The 14120-nt window shown below is 41.4% G+C and overlaps 1 protein-coding gene across 1 annotated transcript in view; it reads left to right on the top strand.

Moving 5' to 3' along the window:
* The window catches only part of LOC120049044 (trithorax group protein osa-like), a 106634-nt gene that overhangs the window by 46900 nt on the left and 45614 nt on the right, over window positions 1-14120 (top strand). The window contains exon 2 of the mRNA XM_038995303.1: window positions 3667-5574. Within this exon, the coding sequence (XP_038851231.1) occupies window positions 3667-5574 (1908 nt within the window). The remainder of the gene's footprint in view (window positions 1-3666; window positions 5575-14120) is intronic.

Below are 14120 nucleotides of genomic sequence, written 5' to 3'. Positions count from 1 at the left end.
TTGAGACCTTATTATCTATTTAGATTATCTATTGAGACCTTGTTGTCTATTGAGACCTTATTATCTATTGAGACTATCTATTGAGACCTTATTATCTATTGAGACTATCTTTTGTGACCTTATTATCTATTGAGTCTATCTATTGAGACCTTATTATCTATTGAGACTATCTACTGAGACCTTATTATCTATTGATACTATCTATTAAGACCGTATTATCTATTGAGACTATCTATTGAGACCTTATTATCTATTGATACTATCTATTAAGACCGTATTATCTATTGAGACTATCTATTGAGACCTTATTATCTATTGAGACCTTATTATCTATTGAGACCTTATTATCTATTGAGACTATCTATTGAGGCCTTATTATCTATTGAGAATATCGATTGAGACCTTATTATCTATTGAGACTATCTATTGAGACCGTATTATCTATTGAGACTATCTATTGAGACCTTATTATCTATTGAGACCTTATTATCTACTGAGACCTTATTATCTATTGAGACTATCTATTGAGACCTTATTATCTATTGAGACTATCTATTGAGACCTTATTATCTATTGAAACCTTATTATCTATTGAGACCTTATTATCTATTGAAACCGTATTGTCTATTGAGACCCTATTATCTATTGAGACTATCTATTGAGACCGTATTATCTATTGAGACTATCTATTGAGACCTTATTATCTATTGAGACTATCTATTGAGACCTTATTATCTATTGAAACCTTATTATCTATTGAGAATATCTATTGAGGCCTTATTATCTATTGAGACCGTATTATCTATTGAGACCTTATTATCTATTGAGACCTTATTATCTATTGAGACTATCTATTGAGGCCTTATTATCTATTGAGACTATCGATTGAGACCTTATTATCTATTGAGACTATCTATTGAGGCCTTATTATCTATTGAGACTATCTATTGAGACCTTATTATCTATTGAGACTATCTATTGAGACCTTATTATCTATTGAAACCTTATTATCTATTGAGAATATCTATTGAGGCCTTATTATCTATTGAGACTATCTTTTGTGACCTTATTATCTATTGAGTCTATCTATTGAAACCTTATTATCTATTGAGACTATCTATTTAGGCCGTATTATCTATTGAGACTATCTATTGAGACCTTATTATCTATTGAGACTATCTATTGAGACCTTATTATCTATTGAAACCTTATTATCTATTGAGAATATCTATTGAGGCCTTATTATCTATTGAGACTATCTTTTGTGACCTTATTATCTATTGAGTCTATCTATTGAAACCTTATTATCTATTGAGACTATCTATTGAGGCCTTATTATCTATTGAGACTATCTATTGAGACCTTATTATCTATTGAGACTATCTATTGAGACCTTATTATCTATTGAAACCTTATTATCTATTGAGAATATCTATTGAGGCCTTATTATCTATTGAGACTATCTTTTGTGACCTTATTATCTATTGAGTCTATCTATTGAAACCTTATTATCTATTGAGACTATCTATTTAGGCCGTATTATCTATTGAGACTATCTATTGAGACCGTATTATCTATTGAGACTATCTATTGAGACCTTTTTATCTATTGAGACCTTATTATCTATTGAGACTTTCTATTGAGGCCTTATTATCTATTGACACCTTATTATCTATTGAGACTATCTATTGAGACCTTTTTATCTATTGAGACCGTATTATCTATTGAGACTATCTATTGAGACCTTATTATCTATTTAGATTATCTATTGAGACCTTGTTGTCTATTGAGACCTTATTATCTATTGAGACTATCTATTGAGACCTTATTATCTATTGAGACTATCTTTTGTGACCTTATTATCTATTGAGTCTATCTATTGAGACCTTATTATCTATTGAGACTATCTATTGAGGCCTTATTATCTATTGAGACCGTATTGTCTATTGAGACTATCTATTGAGCCCGTATTATCTATAGAGACTATCTATTGAGACCTTATTATCTATTGAAACCTTATTATCTATTGAGAATATCTATTGAGGCCTTATTATCTATTGAGACCGTATTATCTATTGAGACTATCTATTGAGACCTTATTATCTATTGAGACTATCTATTGAGACCTTATTATCTATTGAGAATATCTATTGAGGCCTTATTATCTATTGAGACCGTATTATCTATTGAGACCTTATTATCTATTGATACTATCTATTAAGACCTTATTATCTATTGAGACTATCTATTGAGACCTTATTATCTATTGAGACCTTATTATCTATTGAGACCTTATTATCTATTGAGACTATCTATTGAGACCGTATTATCTATTGAGACTATCTATTGAGACCTTTTTATCTATTGAGACCTTATTATCTATTGAGACTATCTATTGAGGCCTTATTATCTATTGACACCTTATTATCTATTGAGACTATCTATTGAGACCGTATTATCTATTGAGACTATCTATTGAGACCTTTTTATCTATTGAGACCTTATTATCTATTGAGACTATCTATTGAGACCTTATTATCTATTGAGATTATCTATTGAGACCTTATTGTCTATTGAGACCTTATTATCTATTGAGACTATCTATTGAGACCTTATTATCTATTGAGACTATCTTTTGTGACCTTATTATATATTGAGTCTATCTATTGAGACCTTATTATCTATTGAGACTATCTATTGAGACCTTATTATCTATTGAGACTATCTATTGAGACCTTATTATCTATTGAGACCTTATTATCTATTGAGACCTTATTATCTATTGAGACTATCTATTGAGGCCTTATTATCTATTGAGACTATCGATTGAGACCTTATTATCTATTGAGACTATCTATTGAGGCCTTATTATCTATTGAGACCTTATTATCTATTGAAACCTTATTATCTATTGAGTCTTATTATCTATTGAGACCTTATTATCTATTGAGACCTTATTATCTATTGAGACTATCTATTGAGGCCCTATTATCTATTGAGACTATCTATTGAGACCTTATTATCTATTGAGACTATCTATTGAGACCTTATTATCTATTGAAACCTTATTATCTATTGAGAATATCTATTGAGGCCTTATTATCTATTGAGACCGTATTATCTATTGAGACCTTATTATCTATTGATACTATCTATTAAGACCTTATTATCTATTGAGACTATCTATTGAGACCTTATTATCTATTGAGACCTTATTATCTATTGAGACCTTATTATCTATTGAGACCTTATTATCTATTGAGACCTTATTATTTATTGAGTCTATCTATTGAGACCTTATTATCTATTGAGACCTTATTATTTATTGAGACTATCTATTGAGACCTTATTATCTATTGAGACTATCTATTGAGACCTTATTATCTATTGAGACCTTATTATCTATTGAGACTATCTATTGAGACCTTATTATCTATCGAGCTTCGCCCGACAATAGAAAGCTAAAATGTCGACAATAGAACGTTTTAATGTCTTTCATGAAAAATGCCTTGTTTTCATGCCTTTGTGCTTCTATTGACCCTCTATGACTACATGAGTTTGTAGAATGTGTTTTTATCATCGAGTGTCTGACTGTGCCGGGTGCTCTGTTCTAACAGTTCATTTTTTTTGTACTCACTATCTCTTCTCTCTTTCGCGTTCCTCCAGCTGTCTGGATCACTGAAGAGGAGGCTGACTGCGACTGAGGGGGCCCACCAGGGGGGCTTACGGCAGGGCCAAGGGCCCGGTAACGGCCCTGGTCTGGGTCTGAACGGTACCTCCGACGGTTCCTCCATGACCCAGGGGCACGGGGGGCCCACCAAGCGTCTCTGCCTGGAGGATGTGACCCTCGCCATGGGTACCAGCTTCCAGCAGAGCTCTTACTCTGGAGGACCCAGTCCAGGAGGTCATGGAGGTCCTGGAAGTCAGGGGTCACTTGAAGGTAACAGGCTGGGGAATGGGAACAACGGGCTAGGGTCACCCTACTCCATGCCCCCTAAGGCGAGTCCTGGGTCTGGGGGGCCTGGAAGTGTTGGTGGAGGAGGACAATTTCACCCCAATGGAAGCTCCTCGTCGGCCCCATCGGTTGAGCAGGAGCTCCAGGATATTCTGGATGAGTTGACCAAGAACCCAGATCCTTCTCTGCAGGAGTTGGATCTGGACAAGATACTGGGGAATAAAGACGAGCAGAATCAAGGATCAGGGCCGGGGTACATCCACCCACATTCACCCAAACGCTCCCCCCAGAGACCAACATCTCACCTGGAGAGCCACCTCACCCACTCCCCAGGCTTTCCACAAGCAGGGTCTCCCCAAGTAGGCCCAAGTCTGGCCGGAGCACCCTACTCCATCCCCCACCCCTCCAAACCTGTTCCCTCGCCTCTCTCGGCTTCACCACATCATTCCTCTTCATCCCAGAACCAAGCACGTTCTCCGATGTTATCCGCCGCCCTCTCCTCTCGACCCGGGTCTACTTGGCACGAGGTATCGCGAGCTCAACAGCTCCAGCAAATGGCGTCCAACTCCAACAAACACCTTTCCTCCAACACCCCTATCCCCCAGAACCAGACCCAGAATCAACCCCAGACCCAGGCCTCTATGCCTCCTCTATCCCAGCAAGGCTCACCCTGGGGTGGGCAGAAACTCCCCAACTCCTCCCCGCTCCACCAACAACCATTCAGCCCGGCTGGAAGCATTCAAAGCCCCCAGGGTTCAATGTCGATCTCCATCCTGGCTCCAGCTCCGTCCGCAGGGCCTTCACCACCCTACCGCCCAGATAAGCTAGGCAGTCCGGCTCTCGCCCAACCCCCCTTTAGCCCACAGAGTACCCTTCTACCTTTAGGAAACACCAGCACATCCAGCACTTCATCCAACATCCAGGGGTCACAAGCCAACTACATGCCCAGTGGAGGTGCACCGACATCAGGCTCCACAAGGCCATCGCCCCCCTACCGAACCGACAAGCCTCACCAAAGCCCGGCGCTCCAGTCCCAGCATCAACCTCAACCCCAGAACCAACCTCTACCCCTACCCCTACCCCTACCCCAAACCCAACAACCACATCCATACAGCACCCAGAACGGGTCAGGACCCAACAACAACATGTCGAGTCAGCTCTACAAAGCCATGACGGCGGGTCAACCCAGCAGCCTCAAGCTACTCATGCAACAACAACAACAACAACAACATCAACAACAACAACAGCAACATTCAAATACGCAACAGCTACAGACGAACGCCCAACTGGGCCAACACCCGTCCATGTCCAAACCATGTGCTGGTGGAGTCCCGCACCAGGAACCCTCATATTCCTTCACCAACACGAAGCCCCTCCGCCATTTTGACCTGGACCCCCAGCATAAGATGGGAGGAGGGGGTGGACCCCCTATGGGCCCTGGACAGGGTGGACCCCCCAACCCCATGGCTGGTTACCGTGGAATGCAGCATGGTGGTGCAGCCGGAACACCCTCGTCAGTAGCAGCGAACCATGCCCATCTATTGCAACAGAGGATGCAGCAGAGAGCAGCAATGCAGCAGGCCGCAGCAGGAATCATGGGGCCACAACACTGTAGAGAGGTGAGTCATGATTGGTCGATTTTACTTCCTGGTTGCAGTATGTAAATCGGTGATTGGATGGTTATATTTCCTGGTTGTAGTATTTATTGGGGTGCAAAAGTTGTCAGTACTGCCTCTTTATTTACACTTTTAGCAGTGGCAGAGTATTCATTTTGGTTCCAGTACACTCTGAGGTCATGTCTGTGTTGGGTTACTGCTTTAGTTGTCTTTTTGTTCAGGGAACTTAATGCTGTGTATTGTTGTACTTTTATATTGAAGTTTTTCTCAAGGCCTGTCGCAAATGTTTTCCTTTAGGACTGGAGTCCCACTCCAGTCTTTTTTTGTGGTGATTGACTACACTACCCGTTGAAAGTTTTAGAACACCTACTTGTTCAAGGGTTTTTCTTAATTCTTACTATTTTCTACATTGTAGAATAATAGTGCAGACATCAAAACTATGAAATAACACATATGGAATCATGTAGTAACCAAAAAAGGGTTAAATATTTAATATTTGAGATTCTTCAAATAGCCACCCTTTGCCTTGACGACAGCTTTGCACACTCTTGGCATTCTCTCAACCAGCTTCATGAGGTAGTCACCTGGAATACATTTCAATTAATAGGTGTGCCTTCTTAAAAATTAATATGTGGAATTTCTTTCCTTCCTAATGCGGTTCCGTTGTGTGTGGAGGGATGATCAGTTGTGTTGTGACAGGGTGGGGGGGGGGGGGGGGGGTATACAGAAGATGGCCCTATTTGGTAAAAGACCAAGTCCATATTATGGCAAGAACAGCTCAAATAAGCAAAGAGAAACGACAGTCCATCATTACTTTAAGACATGAAGGTCAGTCAATCCGGAACATTTCAAGAACTTTGAAAGTTTCTTCAAGTGCAATCGCAAAAACCATCAAGAGCTATGATGAAACTGGCTCTCATGAGGACTGCCATAGGAATGGAAGACCCAGAGTTACCTCTGCTGCGGATAAGTTCATTAGAGTTACCAGCCTTAGAAATTGCAGGCCATATAAATGCTTCAGAGTTCAAGTAACAGACACATCTCAACATCAATTGTTCAGAGGAGACTGTGTGAATCAGGCCTACATGGTCGAATTGCTGCAAAGAAACCACTACCAAAGCACACCAATGAGAAGAAGAGACTTGTTTGGGCCAAGAAACACGAGCAATGAACATTAGACCGGTGGAAATTTGTCCTTTGGTCTAATGAGTCCAAATTTGAGATTTTTGGTTCCAACCGCCGTATCTTTGTGAGACGCGGTGTGGGTGAACGGATGATCTCTGCATGTGTATTTCCCACCGTAAAGCATGGAGGAGGTGTTATGGTGTGGGGGTGCCTTGCTGGTGACACTGTCTGAGATTTATTTATAATTCAAGGCACACTTAACCAGCATGGCTACCACAGCATTCTGCAGAGATACGCCATCCCATCTGGTTTGCGCTTAGTGGGACTATCATTTGTTTTTCAACAGGACAACACACCTCTAGGCTGTGTAAGGGCTATTTGACCAAGAAGGGGAGTGATGGAGTGCTGCATCAGATGACCTGGCCTCCACAATCACCCAACCTCAAACAAATTGAGATGGTTTGGGATGAGTCGAACCGCAGAGTGAAGGAAAAGCAGCGAACAAGTGCTCAGCATATGTGGGAACTCCTTCAAGACTGTTGGAAAAGCATTCCAGGTTGAGAGAATGCCAAGTGTGTGCAAAGCTGTCATCAAGGCAAAGGGTGGCTATTTGAAGAACCTCAAATATAAAATATGTTTTGATTTGTTTAAAACTTTTTGGGTTACTACATGATTCCATATGTGTTATTTCATCGTTTTGATGTCTTCACTATTATTCTACAATGTAGAAAATAGTAAAAATAAAGAAAAATCATTGAATGAGTAGGTGTTCTAAAACTTTCGACCTGTAGTGTATGTGTGATCGGGAGGAAATTGGATGTTAGTGTGGAGCTGTTGTGCTCGACTGTTTCTGCTGCTTTGGACTGACTTTTTAGGCCTGGAGAGAATTTACTGAGAAAAGGCTACGAGAACTGTAGCCTTGTTCGTGTGATGTGGTATTCCATCATGAAGTGTCGCTGTCTGCAGCGTTTGGAGTTCAGCAAAAGGGGGCAAGGTTATAGAGGACAGGATAAGGGGAGAGAGAGCAGCGGAGAGGGAGAGTGCAACGGAGAGCACAGGAGAGGTGGGGAGTAGTTGTGGTGGGGAGTGTAGGCGGACAGAAGAGGGGTAGCTACGTAGAGGTGGGGGGGCCCCCTGCTGTTTTTCAAAGGGGGAAGGAGGAGAGAAGTCAGTGTGTGTGTGTGGAGGGATGGGGGAGCTGTGTTAGATTAATTATGTAGAAGACAGAAGGGAACAGGGAGTGGAGGAATCTCTTCCTTTGTGTGGCGGTACCTTAAACCAAATGGCACCCTATTCACTATATAGTGCACTGCTTTTGACCAAGGGCTGGTGAAAAGTAGTGCACTATACACTATAAACTAATTAAAAGTCACCACAGTCATAAATATCTATTTCATGTATTTAATGTACATGCAGTGGTTAGGAGGGCCCCTTTCCAAGTTCCCTACTTACTTACTGTAAAGACACGATTCCCTATTTGCTACATCTACCCTAATATACTTCCTGGTTGTAAAATAGGAGAGAAGTGTTTAAAAAGTGTTACAGCGAATAAGCAATCTAAACACTGTGACATGTTTTCATTGAAATTCAAAATCCCTTAAAACGTGTTTCAGAAAAGTGTTTAGTTATGTGTTCAGAGCCTACACACTTGGTTTTACAGTGTATAGGAGGACGGTTTTGGAGGGAGGTGTTTTTTAGGAGGTGTGTGTGTTAGGGGCTTATTAACTGAGGGGCCCCTTTAGCGCTTACTCACTCCTTCCGAGAGGCCAACCCTTCCCCCTCCCACTCACCCCCCCCTCTCCCTCCTTCTCTCTTATCCCCTCTTTTCTAAAAATTCATTATCCTTTATTGGAGTGCATGCTGAAAGAGTGCTACTGGGCAGAGAAGGGGGAGGAGAGAGAGAGAGGGAGAGAGAGAGAGAGACAGAGAGAGAGACAGAGAGAGAGAGAGAGAGAGAGAGAGAGACAGAGAGAGAGAGAGACAGAGACAGAGAGAGACAGAGAGAGAGAGAGAGAGAGAGAGAGGAGGGGGGATAGGAGCTTCAAACACACCGCGCTCTCTCTGCCTCAAAGATTCTGCTTGCTGCTGCAGGAGAGAATGCTGCCGCGGCAATTTGAAACCCAATCTAAAAAGACACCACAGAAACACACACTAATGTACACGTGTATGCACGCACGCACGTGCACGCACCACACACACACACACACACACACACACACACACACACACACACACACACACACATACAAATGTAAACACGTATGCACACACAGCATTCACATTTGTCTTAAGCAGCTCTCACAAATACACACTAAAACACAATTTAAACATCCCCCGTACACACAATATACACATAACACGCACATTCTAAAAAAGATACACCACAAGGCATTGTTCAGGTAATGAGCACTCCCACATGACAGAAAACATATTAAGCACTCAATCATCCACACTTACGTGTAGCGCGCGCGCACGTGCACACACGCGCACACACACACACACACACACACAAGCACACGCGCACACACCGAGTGCAGTTTTCTAAAGCCCAGTTCTGTCGTGTGAACTCAAGGCAGGGTTTTCCTGGCAATAGCAGCTTTTTCGTATTTGTTGACTCAAGTGGGGTTCCCCTCCCTAACCTTCCCTCCCACACACACACGCACGCACTTCTATGGAAAGGCCTCTCTCCCTCTCTTTCTCTTGTCTCTCGCCAACAAAATCTCACTATCTGACACATTCTGACTTCAGTGTGAGTTTTTATGGTTAAGTTTAGGCATTAATTACGATTAGTTAACTTAAGGGTTAAGGATTGGGATAGGGTTAAAACAGTTTAGGCATTAATTATGCCCATCCACCATCCCCATCCACAACGCCTTAGAAAACCGAGAGCCTACTTGATGGTAATAGCGCACACCAATGCCCCTAGTGGCCGGTATTGAAGGCATCTCCCGACGTCCTGGGGCCCTGGATGAACGTCAAATACTGCATTGGATCTTGTGTGACCTGGCTGCTCTCTCTCCCTTCTCTCTCTCCCCCTCTCCTTCTCTTTACTTCTCATTCTCCCCTCTCGCTCTCGTTCTCTCTCTCTTCCCCCTCTCTCTGTCTCTCTACAGCTCTCTCTCTTTCTCTCTACACCTCACTCTCTTTCTCTCTCTCTTTCTCTCTCTCTCTGTCCACCTACACGAGCTGAGGTGCATTTAAAGGGGAGTTCCTTGCACTGACTGTCTCTTCCGTTTTCTCTCTTTCACTCTTCCTCTTGCTTCCTTCACTCACTCTCTCTTTCTGCATTCTGTCTCGCTCGCTCTCTTTCTCTCTCTCTCCCTCTCTCTTTCACTCCCTCTCTTCCTCCCTCTCTCCCTGTTGACTGTTCTTCTTTCTCTGACTCCTGGTTTAGGGCTGTGCAGCTGTGAGCAGGGAGAAACACACACACACTCACCCACACACAGGGACAAAATGCGTATTAAGGCCTGCTATGTGCTCATACTGTTGTAAGTGTTTTTCTATGTGAGCCTGTTATTTACACACCACAGGAATGTATAGCTGTGTGTGTGTGTGTGTGTGTGTGTGTGTGTGTGTGTGTGTGTGTGTGTGTGTGTGTGTGTGTGTGTGTGTGTGTGTGTGTGTGTGTGTGTGTGTGTGTGTGTGTGTGGTAACACAGGTGAACTGTGTTGAGTTCGGTGGTGGTTGACGACACACCAGACAGAGGGTGTGTTTAAGTGTGGACGTTCATCCATAAAACATCACATTTCGAAGGGATATTATGAGACCTTGTTGCTCCAGAGAGATATATATACACACACACACCGTATGTACGAAGTTATCAAATCTCCTTGACCTGAGCTAGTCACAACCTCCCTCCTCCTCCTCCTCTTCCTCCTCCTATTCACCCCCTCCTCTCTTCTCCTCTCCCACACTCTCTCCATCTCTCTCTCTGTTTGTCCTACCTCCGAGGCTGACAGCACTTTTGCACTGTTTTTGCTATGGCTGTATTCATCATTCTAGCAAGGTGGCAATATTTTGAATAATGTAGAAAACTATGGCCTTTGGCTTTCACCTGGAATTGTTTATTTATGTCTGAGAAAAAAATTGGCCCATATGATCTAGTACATAATAAAAATGACCACTTTGTTACAATAGATGCATGTAAATAATAATGTTATAGATGTTATATTAAACTGTGTAATGTGCAAAAATATTAAAGTAAAATGTTTCATGTTCATCAACTTAACATGATGAACAGGAATGACATTTACACTCAAGGGTCTCCAAAAAGAACTATCTGAAAGCCACGCCTTCTGAAATAACCTATGGATTACATTAAAAAAGACCCAGCTGCTGGGTCAAACCAGCATGAAAGTGAATAAAAATCCAACTGATGGTTAAATTAACCCATGTTAGGGTAATCCAAACAACCCAACTGGTTGGGTCAAAATAACCCGGTGTCTGTTCTGTCCAATATTTACCCAGCGCTTGGTTACCAAACAACCCAAATCGGGTTGTTTTTAACCAATCATTTTTTAGAGTGTAGCAGTCTTGTGTTTGAGACCACCTAAAGAGAGACCGATTCAAGACCAAGACCTGAGCAAATTGAGTCCGAGTCAAGACCAATACCGGAGAGGTGGCGAGACCGAGTCAAGACCGAGACCGGGAGGGGGACAAGGGGTCCGAGACCGTGTCAAGACCCGAGACCAGAAAAATGCGAGTCCAATCACCACCATCATAAGAGTTCAAAATGTCCCCGAAACAGAACAACATATGGATTCTTTAGACATAAAAAAAATTCAAATAAATGCATGCTGAGGGAAAATAAATAGAGCCACTCTACAAATGATTACTAACCCAAACACAGTGGTGAACAATCAGCCTTCTACGCCTTCAGAGAAGGGCTAAGGATTTATAAAATATTAACAATAATAATATCATTATTTTCAATGACGTTCTGATTTAATCTCTTCCGTTTCTGTTGGAAAGGAAAGGAAAGGAAGCTGAAGAAGAAAAAAGTTCCAATCGGGATTTTTCTTTGTTGGTCTCTGGGGAGATAAATCTAGCTTTCGCTAGCTACATCAGCCATTGGCTAGGCCATCAGATGCTAGATAAAGGCGTCTGTCATTCAACTGTATTAGGGTAGAATTTTGGAGTGACAGTGGAATCAACCAATCACATTTTCACTTAATGGGTGGGACCATTTTTACAAAACCGTATGGGATCTTCTGCCTTCTTGAAGGCCAACAGGTCACTGCGCAATAGCGAGCTGTAGTTTTCCGACGGTCTAGCAAGCTAGCTTTTGTTGCCGGGCTAGTTTGCAGCGGCTTCAGCAGGTGTTATCAGAAGAGGATGTTGCTGCTAATTTGTTAGCTTCTCAATTTTCAAGAATGATTTTCAAATGATCATCTGGTGAGTGGAACTCTGTTTTTTTTATTGCAGCACGCTTGCTGTTGTTAGCCATCTCTTTGAAAATAACTTGGGTGTGTGAAAAAATTGTTGCATTTTAGAAACATGAAATCTTTGAAAAATCTGTTCATATACACCCCCAGGAAGCGACCACTTAGATATGGTCATTTTCACATTTTCATAAATTCTTCAAATGTTTGGGAATTGCCTATACTCGAATCCCCGAGCTGACAAGGTAAAAATCTGTTGTTCTGCCCTTGAACAAGGCAGTTAACCCACTGATCCTAGGCCGTCATTGTAAATAAGAATTTGTTCTTAACTGACTTGCCTCGTTAAATAAAGGTAAAATATATATATATATTTTTTAAAATAATAAACACATCTATCTTGTCCAGGACCGGAGTCTACACAGACAGGTGCGCTATAGTCAATCCGACCTACAGTAGGCCCTTACACAAACAAGCCATTTGCCAATAGGGCCTGCCATCATTCACTGTGAACGACTTTAGGTCATTAGAACACATTCACCAAAAGCCACAAAATACTCCTGAATGTATTTCTGCAAATATGTAAACACCACGGGAGTCGTCTTACATTTGGGAACTTTACAGTCCTATTGATCAAACAACCGCGAAAATATATGCTCTCTCTTCCTCAGTTATGCACAACAACAACAAATAAGACAACACCGCATTCGGACCATTGTACTCGCCGTAGCAGAGCTGGCTTGGGTTGTTTACATGTTAGCTAGAGCGTTCGTGACTAACTATAATTTTTTTCGTCTGTGTTTACTGACACCGGTCATATTCAGCGGGTGTTGCTCGTTTGTAAATTCATCAGTTGTTCAGAATTCAGAACAGTTAGATATGCTAACTGGATAACAGTCGTTCAAGTTCTTTCTCGCTATCTCTAGCTGTGTATAGCCACTGAAAAACGATATGAGGGGGGGGAAAGTCACCCACTACTCCAATGGCATGACATGACATCCTCCTAGCAGCTAGCTAGCTATCTAGCTAACGTTAGGCTCCATGTTTTTAACAAGCCACAAAAATAGATGCGCTAGCCTATTAGCCACGTTATGACTGACTTGTGATCGTTGCTCTTGCTAGTTTGATTGTATTGACATTCCCAGCCTTATTTACATTTGTCTGTTTTTGTCAAAAATATTGAGTCATTGAAACGGAAACAGTGCATCCCGAATGGAGGCATCAAACAATGTACCAGGTCAGATGTGATTTACAACCTGATAGCAATATTTTTTGGACTACCAAGAAGTGTATTGGTGAATTATATTAATCTATTCTGCCAACAATGCCTTATTGTACGTCATGGTGAAGCGTGTTTATGCATTGACTGAATGGAAGCTGATAATTCTGAGTTTTTTTTACTCTGCTGGTCACAGCTGGTCTCGGGAAGAAATTACGAGTCCTCACTGTCAAGACCAAGTACAACTGTATCTGACACCGAGACACTCAATAGGTGGTCTTGAGACCAAACTCGAGACCGGTCTCGAAGTACTACAACACTGGAGTGTAGCCTAGTAGTAGTAGCAGTAGTAGCAGTAGTAGTAGTCATATTCATAATCTTTGTCATACAGTAGTAGTAGTAGTAGGAGTCATATTCATAATCATTGTCATACAGTAGTAGTAGTAGTAGTCATATTCATAATCATTGTCATACAGTAGTAGTAGTAGTAGTCATATTCATATTCATTGTCATACAGTAGTAGCAGTAGTAGTAGTCATATTCATAATCATTGTCATACACTAGTAGTAGTAGTAGTAGCAGTCATATTCATAATCATTGTCATACAGTAGTAGTAGTAGTAGTAGTCATATTCTCAATCATTTTCATACAGTAGTATTAGTAGTAGTAGTAGTAGTCATATTCATAATCATTGTCATGTAGTAGTAGTAGTAGTAGTAGTCATATTCATAATCATTGTCATACAGTAGTAGTAGTAGTAGTAGTCATATTCATAATCATTGTCATACAGTAGTAGTAGTCGTATTCATAATCATTGTCATACAGTA

The sequence above is a fragment of the Salvelinus namaycush genome, chromosome 6, assembly GCF_016432855.1.
Source record: "Salvelinus namaycush isolate Seneca chromosome 6, SaNama_1.0, whole genome shotgun sequence".
NCBI lineage: Eukaryota > Metazoa > Chordata > Actinopteri > Salmoniformes > Salmonidae > Salvelinus > Salvelinus namaycush.
The sequence above is the reverse complement of the archived record's forward strand: the minus strand, read 5'-3'. Positions and strand labels throughout refer to the sequence as shown.